At 39.5% G+C, this 22,447-nt stretch overlaps 1 protein-coding gene across 6 annotated transcripts in view; it reads right to left on the reverse strand.

The window, feature by feature from the left end:
• Window positions 1-22,447, reverse strand: part of MECOM (MDS1 and EVI1 complex locus) — a 478,598-nt gene that overhangs the window by 250,531 nt on the left and 205,620 nt on the right. For all 6 annotated transcript variants that reach the window (XM_050965809.1, XM_050965805.1, XM_050965803.1 and 3 more), the window contains exon 2: window positions 9,278-9,615. In XM_050965809.1, the coding sequence (XP_050821766.1) occupies window positions 9,278-9,615 (338 nt within the window). The remainder of the gene's footprint in view (window positions 1-9,277; window positions 9,616-22,447) is intronic.

Below are 22,447 nucleotides of genomic sequence, written 5' to 3' on the forward strand. Positions count from 1 at the left end.
AAGAATAGGCCCTATCACACCATCCTGGTGGGCAGAGTCTATCCCCTTACCAAAGTGGTAACAACTTTTTTAAATAGGATCACCCATAGTCTGCTTCCTATTTTCCCCAAATGACGATATTGAAAAGAATACGTAAGTCCTAATATCAGTGAGACCAACAGGGGATGCTGCACTTCACTCTCACCACAGGTGGCCTAATATGGAGCTGCTCTATGTAACAGTTATGTAAAATAGGGTCAGGATTTTACTTTAAGTTAGTGTGGTGCTCAGAAAAAGCACCAGATGGACAACAATGGAAAACTAAAAGTCAAGCAGAGTGCAGAAAGGAGCAGCGCAAGATTCCCCACATACCCCATAACCCCCAGTCCTGTTTCTGGAGGACAACATCCAGAAATAAGGGAAGTTTGGATCTTTCTTTTTCTATTATAAAGAACTTATAGGGCCATATTCTATCGGTGCAACACTGAAGTAACTTCATTGACTTCAGTGGAGTCACTACAGGGTTTACACCAGTGTGAGGTCAGACTTTGTTTCATAGAAACTGAACCGAGACTATCAGCTCAATTCACATCAACCACCAAAAGATTGTCAGCTGACAATGACAGTCAACTGCCACCAACCTCAGCCAGATTTGATCATGTGACCTAGAAATGACTGTCCTTGTATCTAATTGTCAAACCCTGGAGCCATTCAGTTCCTCAAAATGTGTAATATTTTTAATTTTGCAGAAGTAATGGAAATACCATAGTCACACACAAATCACCTTTTCAGGTGATGTTTAAAATTTTGCCAACTGCCTTATATAACTAACTGACTCCAGCATTTACACTGTTTGTTGAGAATAGCATGGTAAGAGTTTTAGGGAGTACTGATCGCATACCTGTTCATTATATAGTAAAGCATATTGTAGGGAAGAGGCAGGAGTGCTGCTGCTTTGGTCTCTTTGATCAAGATTTCCAAAAGTAGGAGACCAAAGTTAGGTTTCTAAGTAAGACTTTGGATGCTGAGGACTTTAGAAAATCTGACCATATATTTAGGTGCTGAAATATGGATTCACAAAAAAACTTTATACTCTGATTTTGAAAATCTAGACCCTTATGATTTGTTACTCCTATAGCATTGTGTTTTAAAGATAAGGGTACCCAGAGTGTTGGATGGTCCCACACATGGAGTTTCTTGTAGACCAAACTTCAAATAAATACATACGGAGTTTAAGTCAAACAGCACAAAACTAGAAAGTTTTAAAATATGATATAATGTCTGGCCCTAAGACTTTTTTCAATTGTTTAAGAAGGCAATTCATGCCAATAAATATTCTGAGATATCTAATCTGTCAGCCTCAAATTCCTTGGAAAATTAAAGATATTTTTCACACCATTGGTTAATGCTGTACATAACTGTAACTGATCCCCTCTCAACATTTTATACAAAGTTTCATGATTCTCATAATTCTCATTGGATCCTCTTCCAATCCAGACAGCATAAACTTTGTTTACATTTTGGAATGTCACATTCTTATACCAGATTCAATACTGTTTAAATATATCTTCATGAAATCTCTTCAGACTCCAAGCCAATCACATTTGTCTCTAGGCCTCAATGCCATGAAAGAAGAATATCTTCTGTTTTCTAAAGTCCTAAACTATTTTTTTATCTTCTGTAACAAGTTTGCTTTAATAGACTTTATTGCTCCTATATCTACCTGTCTAGTATAGAAATCAAGTTTTAGGATAAACAGCATCTAAAACCATTGCAGATAAATTATGTTCCCATGAACATGAATTTAAACTAACTATACCAGTCAGCTATCTGAACTGAATGTTCAACATGCTGTAGAAGATTCTTGTGGTAGACATGTACATTTGTTTTAGTGAACTATTTAGAGGTTCATTTTATAGTGCTCTCCAAGATGTTTTTCCTAGCAGGGCAGGAACCATGATGAAATTGCTAAATTTGCATTTCCTTGCTTGTTTTTGTTTAAAAAAAGAAGTACTGACAGCCCTTAAAGGCTTGTTTTCTTTGTTGATTAAGAAGCAGTCAATTTTCCCTTTTTAAACAATCACTGAGCTACAGCTACTTGGCCCCAACAGACAACTGGGCTACTGGCGAATACTAAAACCACAGTGACAAACTGCAAAAAAGCTTGACCTTTACCCTTGTCCAGTGACCCTTTGTTCGATTTGTACTTTAGATAACCAATACCTGATTAGATAATGCTCAGCACTAAACCCACAAAATAAGATAAAATTCTAATTTATGGCTTTTCATTTAAACTGGTGTACAGCACTCTAATCATGACCAAAGCACAACTACATCACAACAAATTCTTTTTGTCCCACAGCCCACTTGTATTGCTCGAATATATAAATGAACACAATGGATATGATTTCGCATGATTTGCAGAAGCAAAATACTGTATTGAAATCAGTGGGGAATTTTGCTAGCTGGAGCACTGTAGGAACAGGCCCCATGAAATTCCTTGTGTACTGCATAGGCAATAACAAATGTTTTTCACATCAGCTAGCTATCTGCAAACCTACTATGGCAGTTCCTCCAGTTTTCACTCCCCTGCACACCTCCTCCAGCTAGTCCTAGTAATAATCAGAGATGGACTCAAGATACAAAATTTGGATCAAAGTTACAAATGCTCCAAGATTCAGAGGTGCTATGACTCTGCATATTATTAAAGATAGCAGCCCTCTCCAAAATGTGGAACCAGATCCAGCTTTAGATTTCAACCTATGTCCCCATTCCAATGTGTATGAGTTTCTAGTTCAAGTTCATCTCACTATCAGTAATAAACAGATGCAAAGAATGAGCACATCCTGGAGATTTTTAAGTCAAAATGTGCACTGCTATATCCCCATAACTTCATACAATACCAAGAACAGTGTTGAGAGTTTGCCCAAGAAATACTAACTCTTTTTTTCTCTTGACAAAAGATTCCTCCTTAATTCTTCATATCCATTAGAGAAAAGATGTTATAACATGATCATATTGTTTTACCTTAACCTCAAAAGAAGGCAAGTTTATGAAGGGAAAGAATAATTTATCAAGAACAGTTGTTCTTGAAGTAATCGTAAAAGTATCAGTTCCTAAGAACAAAATAGGTACACGGACAATAAGCAATGTGGAAGTCTTGTCATGTATGCGTAACCTTCTGCCAGGTGAAGTTGGCAGCAACGATGGCCATATTCAGTATCTTGAGGTTCCACTACCCAGTAATCTGGGAACACTTAACTGCACTCTTGGGTGCTTCTAAGAGGCAATACTTGCACACTCACAAGCACTGAGTCTGGTAATAACAAAAGAGAACATTTACTGAAAGGGAACCAAGCATTAATTTGGGAAAACACCAGACTCACATGGAAAGCATATGACTATAAGCAAACCTGACCTCACAGTGCATTGGGTAGTGTCCTTTGCCTCAGTTTCCCACTTTGTAGTGGAAAAGTCTGATGAACAACTGTCAATTTAGCACATCACTCCCTTCTCTCTCTGCTGCACCCCACTCACACTTGGCTGTCCTTGATTAGTGAAGACCCGAGTTCAGAGATGCATTCATGGGGTTCACCTTCCACCTCAGGAAAGAAGAGGCATCGAACAATGCCTCTACTGCTGCCTTTGCAACTGGATCATCGCTGGCTGCTGTCTCTCTGCTGCTGTTAGTGCCGCTGCTTGCTGCTCCTGCAACATCACATTCTGAGGTTCCACCACTTAAGCCAAGCTCCTAGTGACTTCAGCAGGTAGTGGGGAACTGCACAGCCAGTGCAGTGTTCTCTGTATTCACGGTCCTCACACAGGGTCTTAGGCTTAGCTCCTAGACCAGCTCAGCAGTGATGTCAGCTCTAGGAGTCATCAACCACAAACAAGGACTCTCAGTTGAACCTAATCAGCTCTGTCATTAAGGTAGGTCAAACAGTGTCTAGGACTCGTTAGGCACAGTCTACACCACCAGGTAAGAACACCTGCCCCCATCCACTCTCATCTCCACTGGGATTTGGCATCACTGCCCTCTGCTTAGCAAGTGAGGTTCACTTTCGGGTGAACCCCTCAGAAGCATCATTTTTAGCCTACGAAGCCAATGATCACATATTCACAGCACTTATAACTGGGCTTCCTCCAGCGAAAAGAGTAGTAGTAACAATCCTGCAATAGCAAAAGGATGATACTCCATTCTCCCTTGATCCCACACAGCATGCCCTTTCTTACTTCTCCATTCCACACTGAGTATCCAAATGTTTTATAATCAATCCTGCAATAGCAAAAGGATGATTCTCCATTCTCCCTTGATCCCACACAGCATGCCCTTTCTTACTTCTCCATTCCACACTGAGTATCCAAATGTTTTATAATCAATCCTGCAATAGCAAAAGGATGATACTCCATTCTCCCTTGATCCCACACAACATGCCCTTTCTTACTTCTCCATTCCACACTGAGTATCCAAATGTTTTATAATCAAAATCAGTGATGACAGCAGCAAGATCAATGCACTACACAGCACTAGCTCCTTGGGAATCATCATGGGGTAGCAGATAAAAATATCCACTTTCTGTAAAGTGGCTAAAATCTGTGATTATCCTGCACAGTCATCAGGCTCTACCTTGCTCCCACTGAAAACAAAGATAAAACTACCACTTGACTTAAGTGAGAGCAGGATGGAGCTCAATACACGTATCCAGTAAGTAATACACACTACAATACCTGATCAGATGAGAGAACTACAGGAGGAGAGGGCTAATCTGAGGAGCATCCATGCATATGAAGAATTCATTGAAAATATGTATATGGAGACCTCCTAAACTGAGGAAGCACTCCAGCAAGGGAGGACTGCAGTAGCAGCACCAGGAGAGGAGGACAGGGCTCCTTCATAGGGAGGAAGCTGGCTGCTGGTTACTACTTTGACAGGGTAACAAGCCATGTGGATGAAGGGAAGCAGTAGATGTGATATATCTCAAATTTAGCATGTTTTTTGAAAAGGTCTCGTATGACCTCAGAAACAAACTGGAGAAATATAGCCTAGAGGAATCTACTATAAGATGGGTGCACAACTGGTTGGGAAAGCATACTCAGAGAGTAGTTAACCATGGTTCTCAATCAAGCTGGAAGGGCATATTGAGTGGGATCCTGCAGGGATAGAGCAGTGTTTCCCAAACTTGAGATGCCACTTGTTTAGGGAAAGCCCCTGGTAGTTCGGGCCGGTTTGTTTACCCGCCGCATCCACAGGTCTGGCCGATCGCGGCTCCCACTGGCCGCAGTTTGCTGCTCCAGGCCAATGGGAGCTGCTGGAAGCGGCGGCCAGTACGTCCCTTGGCACACTGGCATAAAGAATATGCTTATAAAGTTTGTGAACAATAACTAGCTGGGAGGGGGCTGCAAGTGCTTTGGAGGATTGAATTAGAATTCAAAAAGATCTTGACTGGAGAAATGGGCTGAAGTAAATAGGATGAAATTCAATAAGGACAAATGTGAAGTACTACACTTAGAAAGGAATAATCCATTACATGAATACAAAATGACTGCCTAGGCAGGAGTACTGCAGAAAAGGATCTGGGGGTTATAGTGGATCACAAACTAAATATAAGTCAACAGCATAATACTGTTGCAGAAAAAGCAAATATAATTCCAGGATGCATTAGCAGGAGTGTTATAAGCAAGTCACAGGAAATAATTCTTCCACTCTACTCAGCACTGATAAGACTTCAACTGGAATATTGTATCCAGTTCTGGGCACCATACTTCGAGAAAGATGTCAACAAATTGGAGAAAGTCCAGAGGAGAGCAACAAAAATGATTAAAGGTCTAGAAAACATGACCTATGAGGAAAGATTGACAACACTGGGTTTGTTTAGTCTGGAAAAGAGAAGACTGAGGGGGGACATGATAACAATCTTCAAGTATGTAAAAGGTTGTTAGAAAGAGGAGGATGATAAATTGTTCTCCTTAACCATCGAGGACAGGACAAGAAGTAATGGGCTTAAATTGCAGCAGGAGAGATTTAGGCTGGCCATTAGGAAAAACTTCCGAACTGTAAGGGCAGTTAAGCTCTGGAACAAATTCCCTAGGGAGGTTGTGGAATCTCTGTCATTAGAGGTTTTTAAGAACAGGTTAGACAAACACCTGTCAGGAATTGTCTAGATAATACTTAGTCCTACCTCAGTCAAGGGACTAGACTAGATGACTTATCAAGGTCTCTTCCAGGTCTACATTTCTATGGTTCTATTTCAGAAGGGTGTCTAATGAGCTAGGTGACAAACGGTTGTAGTTAGATATAACCAAATTGCACTTTTCTCCCCATTCTCCCTGCTCTGTCACTGTCCTCCCTTTGTCACTCTCTACAATGTCTGTCTCCCTCTTACACTAGCAACATGCTTTCTATGGCTCCCAACATAAAGATGTCAGAAGATACATCTGCTGTCTTAACCCTGACAAGGCTGTGATGTCACTATTGAAAGATTATTTTTTTCTGTGTTTGAAGTCAATGAGAGTGATACCTGTGTCTTCCACAGAAGTGAGTTGGGCCCACTAATTAAAGTATGGAGGGACTAGTGTTAGTCTTCAAGCAATGAGCTTAATTTGACCATTTAACATGCCAGTAAGCGATCTGGATACACGTTTATACCACAGCAAATACAGGTTTATCCAGAATGAAAAAATAAGTTAGACTGATGCACACTCTCTGCAAGCCTGTTTTGTTTTGTTTGCATTCAGTATTAACTAAGCTTTAGAAAAAACTCTCTCAAAACTCAAAACAAAAATGGCCAATTTTTCCTATTGGAGTGAGTAATACAGATGCGGTATTAGTCTAGACTTTGAATATCCCGGATTTGGTTGGTTTATTTTATAAACTGTAAATTGCCAAGTTTTCCCCCTTCAATTTGTAATAAATACATTTATTTTACTGGCTGGAAGAAATATGGTATTCTGTTGTTCACCTGTTTCTAGCCTCCTCTATGATTGCAAAGCATGTGTAGGTGGATGATCAATTTCCAATTTATTGCTAATTTTACGTGGGTTTCACTGAATACCATTGAACTGTTTAGATTTGATTGGGAAAACTGAAGAACACTTTTTTTTCAGCTTTCCCAAATAAATACCCCTGTTCAAGTGTGTTGCAGGGGAGTCCTAGCTTCAGAATGATTCCCCTTTGGAGCTTCCAATTTCTTCTTCTTCTTCTTCTTAGTTGTTCTGACAAAAAGGTTTTGAAATTTAAAACAACCTGAGGCACTAAAAACTAGAGTATGCATGCCTATATTTAAAGGTAAAACCAAAACGTCACATCCATAACTGGTGTCAATCAGCAACAGTGTGTCTTTAACTAAAATCAGAAGCAGTCTCTTGAGTTCATGGCACTGTGCTGCTTTACATCACCTGAGGATCTGGTCCAAAATGTATTTGTTTTGACTTGTGTTCAACTCACATTTAAAATGGTGTGACAGCAATTTTTTTTAAACTTCCATTATCAATACATGCTTCATTGTGGTGTGGCTATTAGACAGCTTTTATGACTTCCTGGTGCCTTGTTCAAAGAATAAAGATTTCTCACCAGTAACTATATTGCATCAGGGTCTGTTCATTTTATAGAGTTCTGCCAAGTCTATAATTTCTCTTGACACTTTTCTGTCATATTGTCACAGGTCTCACATGTGTTTAAACAACTGGATGGAAAGTTTGCAAAGAAATCACTGAATATTTATTGATGGTTAAAAGCAAACCAAACATTTATGATCCACCATGTGTTTTGAGGGCTATACTCCAAAGTACAACTTCATTTATTTGATCTCTGGGTAAGTAAAACTCCCAGTTCCTCAAAGGTCCATCATATTCCTGAGAGCAATGCAGACAAAGCATTTCTCCCTCATTTATCAAAAAATCTGTTATCCCAATGAAAAACAAAAATGGAAAATAGGGATTGTCCTGTATTTTTATTTCACCTCTTTCAAACTATGAATAAAAAAGTTCATGCAAGAATGATTTGTATGTCACATCACACCAACACTAAGAAAAACAGCTGATTTTTTTAAGTCTAGAATTTTTATCTGAGCTATACTAACAGAGAAAATGTAGTGTTGGATCAGTTGATTGGCCCAGATAGTCTGAATACTGCCTCCAGGTAATCACACATAATGCTTTGGAGCTAAGCAGAATAAAAAACATAACACACCTAGACAATTGTGCAATGTTGTACTTCACAAAGGAGAGATGCCAGGAGCGGGGGCGGATTCCCTTCCAATTGCTCAAAGGGATCAGATTCAAAGGAGAAAGTTATTAAGGGCCAACTTGTGGCTGGTTATTAAAAGTACGTCTATACTGCAATTAGACACCGATGGCTGGCCCAGACCAGCTGACTTGCGTTCACAACTTGAATTTAAGGGGCTGTTAACTGTGGTGTAGACATTCAGGAGGGACTCCAGCCAAGCCTGAACATCTACCCTAAGAAGGCACACAATGGGTCGGGAGTGCACATGGAGCCATGAACATAACCCCTCATACTCCCCAGAGTGCAAGGGCTAACTACCCCAAAAGGAGAAGAAAGGAGCTAGAGCCATGACCCTGCCACCCATAAAACCAAGCAGTGCTGATCAGTCATAGGGAGGAGCACACACTGCCTTCCTTCAGGCTGTGGAACTATGTTGCATCCTGTAGGGCACTGGAAGGCCTCCATGAGGCGCAATGCCACCTCCAATGTGGGGCTGTGCTTATGAGGCTCAGGACCCAATCCTACTCCCATCAAAATTAATGGTAAAGAGCCCATTGACTTCAATGGAAGTAGAATCAAGGCCTTAGGCTTCCAACTCTGAAAATCATCATGTCTTGCAGCTGTAATTTACCAAATAATGATGCCTTTAAGGCCTTTCTAAATCAGTGATTCTGGTGACTAAAAGAAACTTCCAGATTTTTTAAAATTAGTGCCATAAGTTCATCTGCAGACCTCTCTCCTAGTCCCATGTTATATTTCAGAGCTTCATGAAAACAAACCGTTAGTGCAACATAAAAGTTCAGATAAGTGACTACCTCCTCTTCCAACTACAGAAGAGAGACAGGATTTGAAGTTTACATGTGAAGAATGGTGGTGATTCCCTGCATGTTTTCATATGTGCATGTATACTTTTATTTTCTTCCATAAAATGACAAAAGACTAAATCTAGCAGTTCTTATGCACGCAAAATAACCATTGACTTCAGCATCATATCCTCTTATTCTACAAATACATCTGAGTTTGTAAACTTTAATGACAGTTCAACAAAACAAAAGAATTCAAAAAGTTTCTTACCTCCCAACCATAACTGGGATCTTTCAGATTTGACTGCTGCTCTCCCACGTATGGCCCAAATTTTTCACCGACTTCAATCTTCCTTTTCGTCCATATTCCTAATCCCGCTCCAGGAACATTTGACTCTCGGAGCTCAAACTCTGAAGGAATGGGAATGTTATCGGGAATGTATATGGGAGCCTTGTAAGGAGACCCCTCCTTTGGTGTGAATGCTTCACTGGATGTTGCTGGAGAAGATGGCTCTTGGACACTGAGGGACAGTTTACTAGCCTCTCCATCAGCCTCTGACATTTCCTCCAAAGGAACTTCAGGGAAGCTTTCATATAAACATTCATCACCTGAAAATGAATCCAAATGTTAGGGACTGTACTAGCCAAATGTGCTGAAGGGTTTTGCACTTTAAACCCTTTTAACTTGTACATTAAGCAGAAAAGGTAGTTTGCTGGTTCTACGGCACCTTCATCAATCGCTAATACTGCGTAGAGCTTCATCCTGAGAGGTGCTGAGCAACCTCTCTGTTGTGGAACTGTGTATGTTCATCACCTCTCAGAACCAGACCAGAGGGCTCTTACCATCCAAAGTAGTTTGCACACTTGTACACAAGCACTGTCAGCAGTGAATGAATTACATACACATGTATATAATAAGCAAACCCAGTTGCCCAATATGGTCTGCACATAGCACTTTAAACAATTTCCTCTTTGAAATTACTATTGAAAACTGGTGCTTATAAATCACGAACGAAATCTCAGCCAAACGAAAACTGGGAAGGCTTTACTGGACTTTCTTTCACTAAGGGGACAATGGCTCAGAGACAATCTAAATTATGGGGCAAAAAATGTGGTGGCCTCAGATTAGTCTTTAGAAGGGAAGCCGCCACCACGCAACTGCTGGCCAGATCCTCAGCTGATGTAAATCAATCTAGCACCAATGACTTCAATGGAATTACAGCAAATTACACCTATTGAGGATCTGGCCCAAAAAGTCACCACATAAGGGGCATGATTCAGCACAGCTCACATCATAATATTCAAGTAGTCCTTCCCCATGTCCAAAAAGTCAATTTTTCTTCCAAAAAACTATTTAGGTCCTAGTTCAACAAGGTACTTAAGCACAGGGCTAACTTTAAGCACGTATTTTAGCACTGTCACACACTGAATGTTTTTCCACTGATAAAATGTCATCTATCATGCCTTTATTACATATTACCTAACAATTTTATGTCTACATTTTCAAGATTCTGCCACTTATGACAACAAACATTGAGGCATAACAAATCATTTGAATACATCACCCCTGGCATGTACCAGATACTTCATCTGCAGGCAATATATTCACAGCCCTGAATTGTTTTTCTTCCTCTAATATGGAGCTAACTAAAGTCACACAGACATCATATAGAAGTTCAGCTACACATTTCCCTAGGCTTTGTTTTGGCAACTTTCATCTACGCTCTAAATAATTGGACCCCCCATATCAACTAGTTTGTTTATCACTTTTCTAAGGACCATCCTTCAGAGAAGTGCAAAATCCATGGATTCATTCAATCACCGGGATGCTAGACAAATGCATAGAAGGATTTTTCATCATTGTTTCTGTTTCAAAAATCTGTTCTTTGGGAGCTCAGGTTGAGTGGAGTTCAGCAGGGATAGCCTGATCCTGAAGGCTGCTAAGGACTGATGAAAGAGCTGCTGAGAGGCAAAGTACTAGCATTCGACACTAGCTGTTTGCTTAGCATCTGCACAGAGGCTGCTGAGGGCTTTATACTACACCCACTGACGTTCGTGGCAAAACTCCCATGAACTCTAAAAGGAACAGGATCAGGCCTATGACCATGCTGCGCTGAGTAGAGAGGAAGAGAGGTCATGAGAAGGACAGGAATCAAGATGTGGTCAGAGTGCAATGGTTAACTTCAGTCCTCTGCATTGAAATGACCTGCCTAGCAGTCATATTTTATGATATTTCTGTTGCACCTTCAAGTGCCACTTTGCCTAAGCATGCAGAAGAGCTGAGTTTAGGAGAAAGCAAGAGCAATGGTGGCTATGAACCACAGTCACAGAAACATCTCCAAAATTCCCATGAAGTTGTGTCACTCAAGAGTGCTCCTCAGTGCTCCATGGCATCTGCTGGGACTGCTGGGCTCACTGCTATGTAGCACCCTTCCCCTCCAATTACTTAGTATTATCTATTTAGATTGCAGCGATGCCCAAAACATTCCAGGTGTTGCAAAGACAGAGAAAGGCACAATCCCTGCCCCAAAGAGCACAAAGATAGATGCGGGGTGGGGAAAAGGAAATCACGTAAAAGGAGAGTGATCAGGGTGACAATAGCACATGGCTTGTGAGCAATGGCAAAGATTCTCAAAGAGGCCTGAGGGAGTTAGGCAACCAAATCCCCTGAATTTCCCTAAGATAAGGATGCCTAACTCCCCTGTCAGTTTGTTGCTTCCCACTTCACTACATTCCTACTACTCATGCTCCCTCCTCGAACCTACCCACTCTGCTTTCCTCCACACCAATTCCCACCCTCAATTTGAGTATTCCAAAACTCCTTCCTTCCACAGCACAAAGGAGCAGTGCATGCAATTCACTCTGCATAAATGAACTCAACACCCTTCATTCCAACTTTCCCAGCTTTTGGCCCTGTTACAAAGCACCCTGTCTAGTCGCTCCATCAGCTGAATGACTGAGCCTTTAAACCTTAGCAAGTATTGCACTGCAGATGTGCCATAGTTAACTTCTCTCCTCCAGAGTGTGTTTGCTGCTCTCCAGTTAAATTTCCCTTTCAGTCTCAAAAGGCTAAAACCATTCATACCTCTGGTCAAACTGATCTACAGCCTTAAACGTATGGAGCCAGATACTTAGCTGCTGTCCATTGGCTAATGGAGAGATGTCAATGGGACAATTCCAGTTATACTCTTCTCTAGTCGCACCTGTGACCCCCTTCCATGACCAGCAATTGCACTCAATGCATGATTTTAAACAAGTTGATTTTACATTTTAAATCCTGTGGTGACGAATTGCACACATGTGGCCTTCTGCCTAAAAGCAGTGTCTGAACTGAATGCCAGGGCATCATTCTCCTAACAAGGGCAATACAATCTAAGAAAAATATTTTAAAAAACCGTTCAAAAGCCAAAAAGCTGAATTATACCTTCTGGATATTTGAAAACCATTTTTTAAAAATCACTTAGATCAGAGCTCCATTTACACCAGCTGAGGACCTGGCCCAGAGTGTCAGAAAATCTGGCGCCTCATTCTGCTCCAACTTAAGCCAATGTAAATCAGAAGTAACTCCACAGAAGTCATTGAAGTTACACTGATATAAAACTGCTGTGAGAGCAGAATTGGGCCCCAGGGACTGTGCTTCCAAGTACAATTGTCTATACAAATAGACAACCACTCACACATACAGTGCTGCAATTTGGAATTTCAAGCAGGACTTCTTAAGATCAAATAATTCCCCCATTAGAAATGGGATGAAATCACTGAGGCCTCTGATAGGGGAATAGAAAAGATTAGGTAATACAGAAAACATTTCCCGCCATCAAATTCCTTGGAGCTGTTTTGCAGTAAAAACATGAAAAAAGCTTCAAAGGAAACCCTGTAGGAAAGGTTAATTGCTACTGAAAGACCAGGGTGGACACCAATGTTTGCGCTTTCTGCACTAACTTGCATGCCATCAGGAAACAGTACACGTGGCTGTGTGCTGGGGATGTGCCTGATGAAGCCAGGAGACATCCATGTGCCAAAGCTGACACCATAGCCCTAACCTCTGGGATCTGGGGTTACTTTAAACAGCATGCTGGGCTTCTGTGTGGAACAGTGAGGAGGGGCTGGACTTCCTTCCACTTGGACATATGTTTAGCAGTTTAGCACGCTCTTCCCTTCCAAGGCAATTAAATAATAGGATATAGCATGTGTAAGAGCCAAAGAAGCTGATGCAGCTACAGCTACCTTACCTTCAGCTGCGGAAGCTGGTGAGTCAAATGCTTGGGGCACACAAGGCAGAGGCAGGCGTATGGTCAGAAATGCAGTGTAAGGACATTGAGTGGAGCTGTGCCCAGGATATAGTGATTTAAAAAAAAAGAAGTGGGTCAACCATCCTAAAGTAAACTCCATATTCTCCAAATGAGAAATGGGTAAACTCCATTTACTCTCGACTACACTATTGGCTGTGCCTTTCTACAGGGCTGCCCAGAGTGGGGGCAAGTGGGGCAATTTGCCCCAGGTCCCAGGCCCCACAGGGGCCCCACGAGCCCTGGCCCGGCAGCGGTTTGGGTCTTCGGCAGTGGAGTGCCCTTCAGTGCTGCTGAAGATGCGGAGCGACTGAAGGGCCCCCTGCTGCTGAAATGCCACCGAAGACCCGGACCACCGCCGGGTGAGTACAAGTGACGCAGCTCCCCGCTTTGCCCCAGGTCCCCTAAATCCTCTGGGTGGCCCTGCCTTTCTATGGCTTGAACATCACTTGATCACATGCAGGTGACAAACAGGCATACTGGTGCATTACATGAATTAATACTAGGGATGGGCCAAACCAAAGCTCAGACTACAAAAACACTGAAGGGATTTAAATCTGGATCCTGATCTTGATGTTCTAACTCATTTCTAATTAATAAAGTCAAGCAAATATCACTGTTTTTCATTCTCCTTTTCTCAGGCTATGTGACCTTTCTCACTTCAGCCAGTTTCTGCTGTGAGATGCATACACACAAAGCTCCCACTAACCTACACATTTATTAGCACACAACTCATAATCTGATCTTGGAGGCACGCATGTAGCCACTAACAGCAGTCAGAAATCAGACTGTTGGTTATTATGGGTGAAGGACTTTAACCTAAGCTGGTAGTGAAAGCATCTGGATAACCCACTTCAGAGGCATTTCTAATTCCATTATCTTCCTGGAGCAAGAAGAAATAAGGAATGAGATAAAACTGTAAGTGCCCAGTTCCAATGAAATAGATACAGTCTGGTTCAAACTTGGCTTATTCTATCTGTAGCAACTTCACAATTGTAACAAATACCATCATTCAGCTCAACTGCTGGGTAAGAAGAAGCCTGTCACACATCAGAATTTTGGAGCTCTGCTTGTGTATTTGAACATGTGTGATAGGAGCCTTTAATACACTGTCACTTTATTAAGGTCTTCTTGGGGACAACTAAGGATCAGAGTTAGTCATCCCCCTGAGGAAAGCCAGGATGGGCCTGGATGGGCCATGAAAGAATATTTTCAAATGGCACTACAAGGATATAGACTGGGCACTCTTAAGCGACCAGAGTCCTTCCACATTTGTTTGACCCAACATTTCTGTCCAGCTCAGGCAATACTACAGTAATTATTTGTAAGTGTATCTGAAACAAGGCAGGCATTTCCTATTGCGTACAAATGAGACACCTTTATCTAAATTACTGTTTAAACAGGTACTTAAGAAAGGACTGTCACAGGCAGGAACTGATTGATTACAAAACACATTTACTTTAAGTCTAGAGTGGAGGTGATCAGGAAAAGTTGGCAATCTGGGAGTTAGGCCACATATGAGCCAAGTGGGAGGAATCAGATACTTTGTGCTCAATAAGGCATAGTTTAGCGGTAGTCTCCTCCATGTCTTTTAATGGAAAGTCAGATAAAGATCCTTGCCTTTAGAAATAGTCCTCTGGATGTGAGGGTCTGGGCTGATATCTTCAGATATAAAAGAGCCACTGGCCAAGAATTACATTATTCCATATGAAAATATTATCAGCACACATACTGAAAGTGGTTTGTGCCACCCCTTATCCATAGAACTGGTCAGCAGAACTGGATATAATCCTTGTTATTTACTATTAACTGTATTGTGGCCTCAAACTTTTAACCAGGAATCAGGACCCCATTGTGCTAGGCACTGTACAAACACAACAAACAGAGTCCCTGCCCCGAAGAGTTTACAGTCTGAGGAGTAGAATGTAGACATGCAGTGTTGTAGCTATGTTGGCCCCAGGACACTAGAGAAACAAGGTGAGTGAGGTAATATCTTTTATTGGACCAGCGTCTGTTGGTGACCTGAAGAAGAGCTCTGTGTAAGCCCAAAAGCTTGCCTCTCTCACCAACAAAAGCTAGTCCAATAAAAGATATTACCTCACCCACTTCATCTCTCTAGAATGCAGATAATAATTCACAGTTAGTTAGAGTTCACAAAAATGGGATATTACCACTGATTAGATTATTGACTGTTAGTTGTGACTAATGCTTCAGTTCCAATTTTGCATTCTAAGACATAGTTAATGGTTAATAATGGCATCTTAGTACTAACATGCCATTAGGAATGGAACAGAATTTTAGGTTCCTTTGTCTATCCGGCTTAATTCACTTATGCACATAAACTGGTAGTCACTGATTGTTTATTATATATAAACATAAGTTGGGGGCCCTCTGCAGAGGTGCTGGGCCTGATTCTGATTTCACATACACTGATGTTAGTCGACAGTAAGTGCACTGCCTTCCATGGAGGTATACCATTGTAAATCTGGTATAACTATGAGTACAATCCAGCTCATGCTTCTGTTTTGTCTTTAAAATGACACCATGAACTTTACAATACCAGAAATATTTCCCTTATGGTGTTACAAATAACATCTAAGGTTGTTCTGTTTGAAAATACATTTCTCTATTTTTTTTTTCAGTTTGTTTCTTTTGTACATCTGACAACACTTTCTGTATAGGCAATCTCACTGTTTCACTGAAGTTTCCCCTGATGTTTGCATAGGTCTGTCACCCAGCAACAAGAGAAAAGAAAACATTTTAAAATAAGAAGTGTAGTTGTAAAACCACAAACACTGTCAGCAAGAATAAGGGCGACATGTTGTATTTAAATCTACTTTTAAATCATTGTTTAATCTGAACTGGTGAAAGAAATTTTTTTTCCCATAGTCTTCAAATATATTGCTGTTATATATATATTTGTATTATTTGACCCTAACGCAAATGTTAAAAGCAAATGAAGTTTTGAATAATTTATAAAGCCTGGTTCTGCATCCCTTACCAATATTGAGTGGTATTTATGTGAATAGTACTATGAAATTCTATTAAACTATTTGCATGCATAAGTGCTACTTAGCATGAATAACCTTTTGTTAGACAGAGTTTGTTATATATTGTCACATGTTAGCCCACAGGGCCAGAGTCTGATCTCAGTTACACTGGTGTAAATCCAGAATAATTACTTTAGACTTAGCATCAGTTTATAAATTAGGCCAGTGACTGGCCTGTTGTTAACTGAGGTCCACAGAATTTCTTCAGTTTGGCATTAAAATGTAACAAAGAAAGAAAAATCTGGTCCACAGATTTCAGCATTCCTGTTATACAAGTTATCTATGTATTATGAAGCAAGATTATAAACTGTTTTTTCACAACAGATTTGATGCAGCCTCACTTTTCCCCTTGTTGCTACACAACAGAAAACCATTCTAGCATCAATAACCTCCAACATAAAGAAAATAATTATGCACATCCCACAGAAGAGGGATTTCTAGCTATAGATTGCAGATACAAAGAAATGTGAAAACAGCAATATAAAAGCAGGCAAAGTTAACCATGAGTTTGGTTTGATTTCATACTTGAAGAGTACAGAAAACAGCTACTTTTTCATGTCCTCCACTATGACTTATACTATACATATTAAAATGTGCTTTTTTCTTACAAGATTAAATAGGGGAAGAGAAATAGTGACTTCTGATTCTTCAAGGGTCAGTGCGGGGAAGGTTTAGGTCTTCAGACTACGTCTCATTCAAAAATAATTTTAATTAAAACATAATATGAATAATGCAAAAGGATCCAGTTTTCGGAGTTCCTCTGCATATGAAAAAAAAACCTTCACATTGAGTTGCCTTACATTTACCACATTTTCATGTTATCTTAGGAAAACATGAAAATTAGTATGTTAGAGAGACATATGAGTTACTGAAAGAAGAAATTAGTATAAAATTCTGAGTACTTTGGAAAAAAACATTTATAGGAAAACAAGAAACTCTGTTATGCATACTCAAGAGCAGTTGTAGTTTGAGAGAAGACAATTTCAACATCGCTAAGAGGTGGTACTAGACTAGTAGTTAATGCAATGTCATAATATGTTAACTGCATCAGGAACTATACATTGTTTCTGGAAATTGTCAATATCAGCTTGTACAATAACTAGTAGCATTTGGTGCTCTGTGTAGTGTCACTCATGTCTAATTGAGTAACACAATCTAAGGCATTTGATGTGCACCAGACACCGTCTCTTAATTAGGATCCAATACTGAAAGACTATGGGTCAAATTCTGCTTTCATTTATATGGGTACAGCTCTCCTTGATGTCAGCGGAAGTTGCACCTGTATAACTGAGAAGCAAAACTTGGCCCTATGTGTTTCTGCACATTTTCCATATAAATTACAATATTACATGCAGCAACAAAGAATTGTAAATATTTGCTGGCAAAAACTGAATTTATTTACAAGTTGAATCTAATTTTATTTAAAGCTCCAGTACAGCCATCTTTGGTAGAAATATTTATGTTATCTGTACTTCTGGGCTGCTAGCATCTACTGCAATCATAAACACTGTTGAAAAATTATTTGCAGTTAGCAGGGTTTAAACTACCCATTATATCACCAGCTAGTGCCTGTAAACTTTGGTGCTGGTTGATAAAGTTTCCTCAGTGGAATAAATATATATTTGACTTTCAAAATCTTTGCTGAGATACATACAGGGGACGGAGGCGAATAAGGGAACAGGGAAATGCCACCTGCCAGACTGATATATTATGGGGTAGATCCTCAGCTAGTGTAAATCAATTGGGATACAATGTTTCACACTAGATGGAGATCAAGCCCATATGTATGGAACCTTTCTCTTAAATGAATGATCGCTCAATTTATTGAGCTTAGTGAAATATTAAAATTGAATGAAGCTGCTATAGTTAATATATACTCATTAGCCTCAATGACCATACTCATTATATGTATCAGGTTCAGAGAAAAAAAGTCTGCTGTGAAATTTTAAGCATTAGGTACAGGCCTCAGTTGGAGGTAGGATAATGGACTTGATAGACCACTATTTTGATCCATAATGTTTTGATCACTGTTTGGTTGTTGTAGTGGTAAACAGTACGTATAGTCTCACATACATTTCTTAAGCTGTTATACTGCTGAAAATTAACATGTTCAGTTGAAAACTAAGGAAAGGACCCTTTAATTTGAATTGATGAAACAACATCAATATGTGCTTTTAATTTCTCAGTCTAGTAAACTAGGGATAAAATTTAAGTAAATCTCTAATCTATAATGAGATATAAACAATAATGCACTAGAACAGAAAACTAGTGCTGCAAAACAATATTTTTAACTCAAAATTATTACTTAAATCTACAGTATATAAGCCACATGAATGAAACTTTATTGCAATGTAATAAATCAGTGTAACTGAACTTTTTTTTTTTACACTCATTAGTACATCTCTTCCGTTTTAAACTGAGATGGAAATCACATGCCTCTTTCTAACGGAAAACAGTAATAAAAGATGACTATTGCACCAAATCATAATGAAGACAGATAACAGAGTGAATTATAAAACAAAGGTTATAGATAGAGACTGAGCCTTGTAGAGGTAATGGCTTTTAATTGGACTGAGTTTATCATATTTTCAGAGGTACAGCAGAACCAGAAGAAAGGATTAGAATTATTTCCACGTTTCATTATTTGGCATAATGAGAAAACAGAGGGAGGTCCACAACCCTGATGCGTATGGTAAGCCACAGGAGATGTTTAACATGTCAGTATCTGGTAGTGTACAGTTCTAAGACACAAATGTATTTGCTCCATTATAATGCAGCAAAGTGTAATCACTTGAAAAAAAATGCCAGGTCAGGAAGTTTTGTTTGGCAAGGGCGCTAAGAATAAAAAAGGAGTTTAACCCCTTGCTGCCAACAGTCACCACAGTCCTTGCCCATGACTACTAATGCATTTGCTTTTAGGAGTCAAGCAAATATCACTCTAAGCTCCAAGAAGTTAATGGAAATGATTGGTCAAGGGTCAGCAATCAGAGTAATTTAATGTTCTAGTTCCCAAAGAAAAGTGTTTCCACTTGCCCACATAGGTGAGATTCTCTTCTCACTTACACCAGAGTGCAATCCCATTGAATTCACTGATGGGGCAACACAGAAACTTCAAAGGGAATTTCACCCATACTGCCTGACTCACAAAAGGCCATGCAAGCCATATGTTTAAACTCCACTGGAGTCGAGGTGGGAAATGTTACAAGTACTAAAGTCACGTAGAGCTCGTTGTCTTCTAATGAAGGGATTGATTCTGTATAGCTCAGGTGAAGAGTTTTTTACAGATAAGCACGTGGTAAAAAAAGGGATGAGAGCAAGGGAACAGAGGACCTAATTAATGAGGTAGAAAGTCCCAGGAATGAGGGGACAAAAGGATGGAAGAAAGCATGAAAACAGTAGTTGGGGAAAGATACAAAAGGATTATTAAGAAGAGCAGTCCAGGTAGAGCACAGGCAGTGCAAAGCAGGAGGAAATGAGATCCGAGATGAAGATTACCAGATAAGGCCCCGGGTACATGGCAGATTTGTTGACAGCAGGGGTCTTTGAGGGTGTTTAAAATGTGGTGTATGAACTGGAATTTACAGAGTTATGAGACATTCTAATTCTTTATTAATATTTAAAAAACAAACTTCTCATGGAAATATAGAAAAACTGACAAAGTAAAAATGCATGTTCACCCACTATTCTATCCTCATTCTATACAGGTTCTTATACTGCATGCTTCACCATAGTATCTGAGCTCCTTTTGGTAGCGGACTATTGTGGACTCATTGCCATGATTATAAAACTGTTTTTAGGGCCGGGGAGTATATGTGTTATTTTTTGGTTTTTTAAATGCTTAAGATCAGTAATAACCTACTTTTATTATTGTTGTTGTATCCCTAGGGTTGGACCCAGGCAAAATATGCCACAAGTACCAGTCAGAGTAGTATGCACTCACCTTTTATTTGCCCATAGGGAGGTTCTGCAGGTGTTTGCTAGATGCTGCAGGAATTCACCTTCAGAGCTCTCCTAGACATGTAGTATCCATAGTCTCCTAAACCTACAGCAGTGCAAGTGGGAAAATGTGCTTGCCATCCCACACATACAGTATGCAGTATACCCAGGCATGAAGTGTTAATAGATCACGGTGTTTACTTGGGATAAATTAGCTACAACACAATGGCAACCGACGCTGTTGTACAACCAAATAGACAGCTCTTTAATTATGTTATTACACTGAGAGAGTCTTAATTATATTTGGGTGTCACTGTCATACAATGTAGTTAAGTCCTTGAAACCCTAATAGAAACAGTGGTAACCAATACACTAATCAGAAAAAGTACCAAATAATTCATCATATAATGCTGTCCACTGGAAAAGCACCAGGGCCTGTCAAGAGTACTTTCCAGCATTCATTTGTAGGGGAAATTCAAACTCACAATTCTCCCTGCAAGTTCTAGCTACTTCTCAGCAGACGGCACTATAGCCGTATCTCTGCAAGGTCATAACAATAATAAACAGAACATACTTAGCTGATTGGAAAAGTCATGAATCTTAAGAAGAGCCTATCCTTCATACTATAGATGGGGATATATTCTGTCTTACTGGAGTACATTAAGTATATTTATATCTAGTTTTGTATGGCTCAAAGGTGATCATATTTTCAAAACCAAAAGCAGGAACACTTGCCACACCACTTTTTTGGGTTGTGAAATACTCAGTAAAAAATACACTTTTTTTAAATGCAGCCTAGTTGCACACAGTTTTTTTTTTAGTGCATACCAGTTGCAAACTAACACAAACAGTTTGCAAAATCCAGTTCTAACTCACTGAGCTACTTAACTGTCCTTATCTCTTCCCTGCAAATCTTAATGAGCAGGGTATTCTTGTTGGTTGCCTCTGGACTTTTCTCTTATTGAGCTTTGCTCACTAGGTTTCTAAATTCACTACATTTTTTTCCCTAGAATGTAACACTATTGTATGTGCAATACGTGTCAGTAGTTCTTAATTTAGGCCCAATTGCACTTCTTGTTGGGATTTTTTTGTTTGTTTTTATTTTAGTGGGGTTTTTGTTTTGTTTTTTCAGTTTTCCCTGAAAATCTTTAGGTTCCTCCTCTATTTCTTGCCCATTTTTTCCTTTCTCACCACCCTCCTCTTTTTTCACATTTCCATTTTGTCACTGAAAAAGTGGTAAAAAAAGAAAAAATATAGAAAAAGTGGCAACAAATCCTAATACCCCCCAAATACCTAATACCCCCCTCCCCTGCATATTAATGTTTTTGTTTTTTCACTAAAGATACTGCACAATTTCAAAAGAAATGAATTTTTTTGCAGAAATTAAGTAAATCCAGGACAGTCTCTCCTCTTTATCATAAAGTTGTTGTTATGTAATTTAGGAAATTCTTTGATGTATGTTTATTTGTAGGGGGGGTTACTCAATAATTACATGAATATTTAAATTCCCCCCCTCCCTCGGGTCTGGCTACCAAAAATTATTCATCACCACACTCTTCACTGTAGGCTCACTATATGCTTCACTTGTTAGCATCACTTTATCTATTTCAGACATACAGTGACATCCCGCCCTTTACTTCACCTTTTTCTATCTCTCCTATAGTGAACTAATTATATTCATTTGTACCAACATTCCAGGACTGAAAATCCCTCCACTAAATTAAGTTACAATTAGGCCCACTGAATCTTAATCTCTATCTGTACTACTTCTAGCTCTTGTCACTTACAGTGCTGACGAAAAAATCATACAAATGGGGGGGGGGTTGCCAAAAAATGCAGATACAGGTCAACCAAAGCTATTCCTCTTTTTTTTTACTTCCAGAAATGTCAAAACGTTGTTTTAGAATTTCCAGAATGAAATGTTACAACTTTTTGTTTCAGAAAGATGTTTCATTTTGAAATTTCCCTAAATTTTATTTTAAAAAACCACTCCAAAACATTTTAAAGGCCTGAAAATGAAATGTTTAATTTCAGGCTAAACAAAATGTTTTGTTCAACTGAAAGCAAACAATTTTTGAGTTTTTTATTCTGCTGTGAAGTTTAAAAAATGTTTGTTTCCATTCAATCCAAAACATTTTTTTTAATTTTTCAGTTCAGTCACTGAAC

Source organism: Gopherus flavomarginatus, chromosome 8 (assembly GCF_025201925.1).
Source record: "Gopherus flavomarginatus isolate rGopFla2 chromosome 8, rGopFla2.mat.asm, whole genome shotgun sequence".
In the NCBI taxonomy this organism is placed as follows: Eukaryota; Metazoa; Chordata; order Testudines; family Testudinidae; genus Gopherus; species Gopherus flavomarginatus.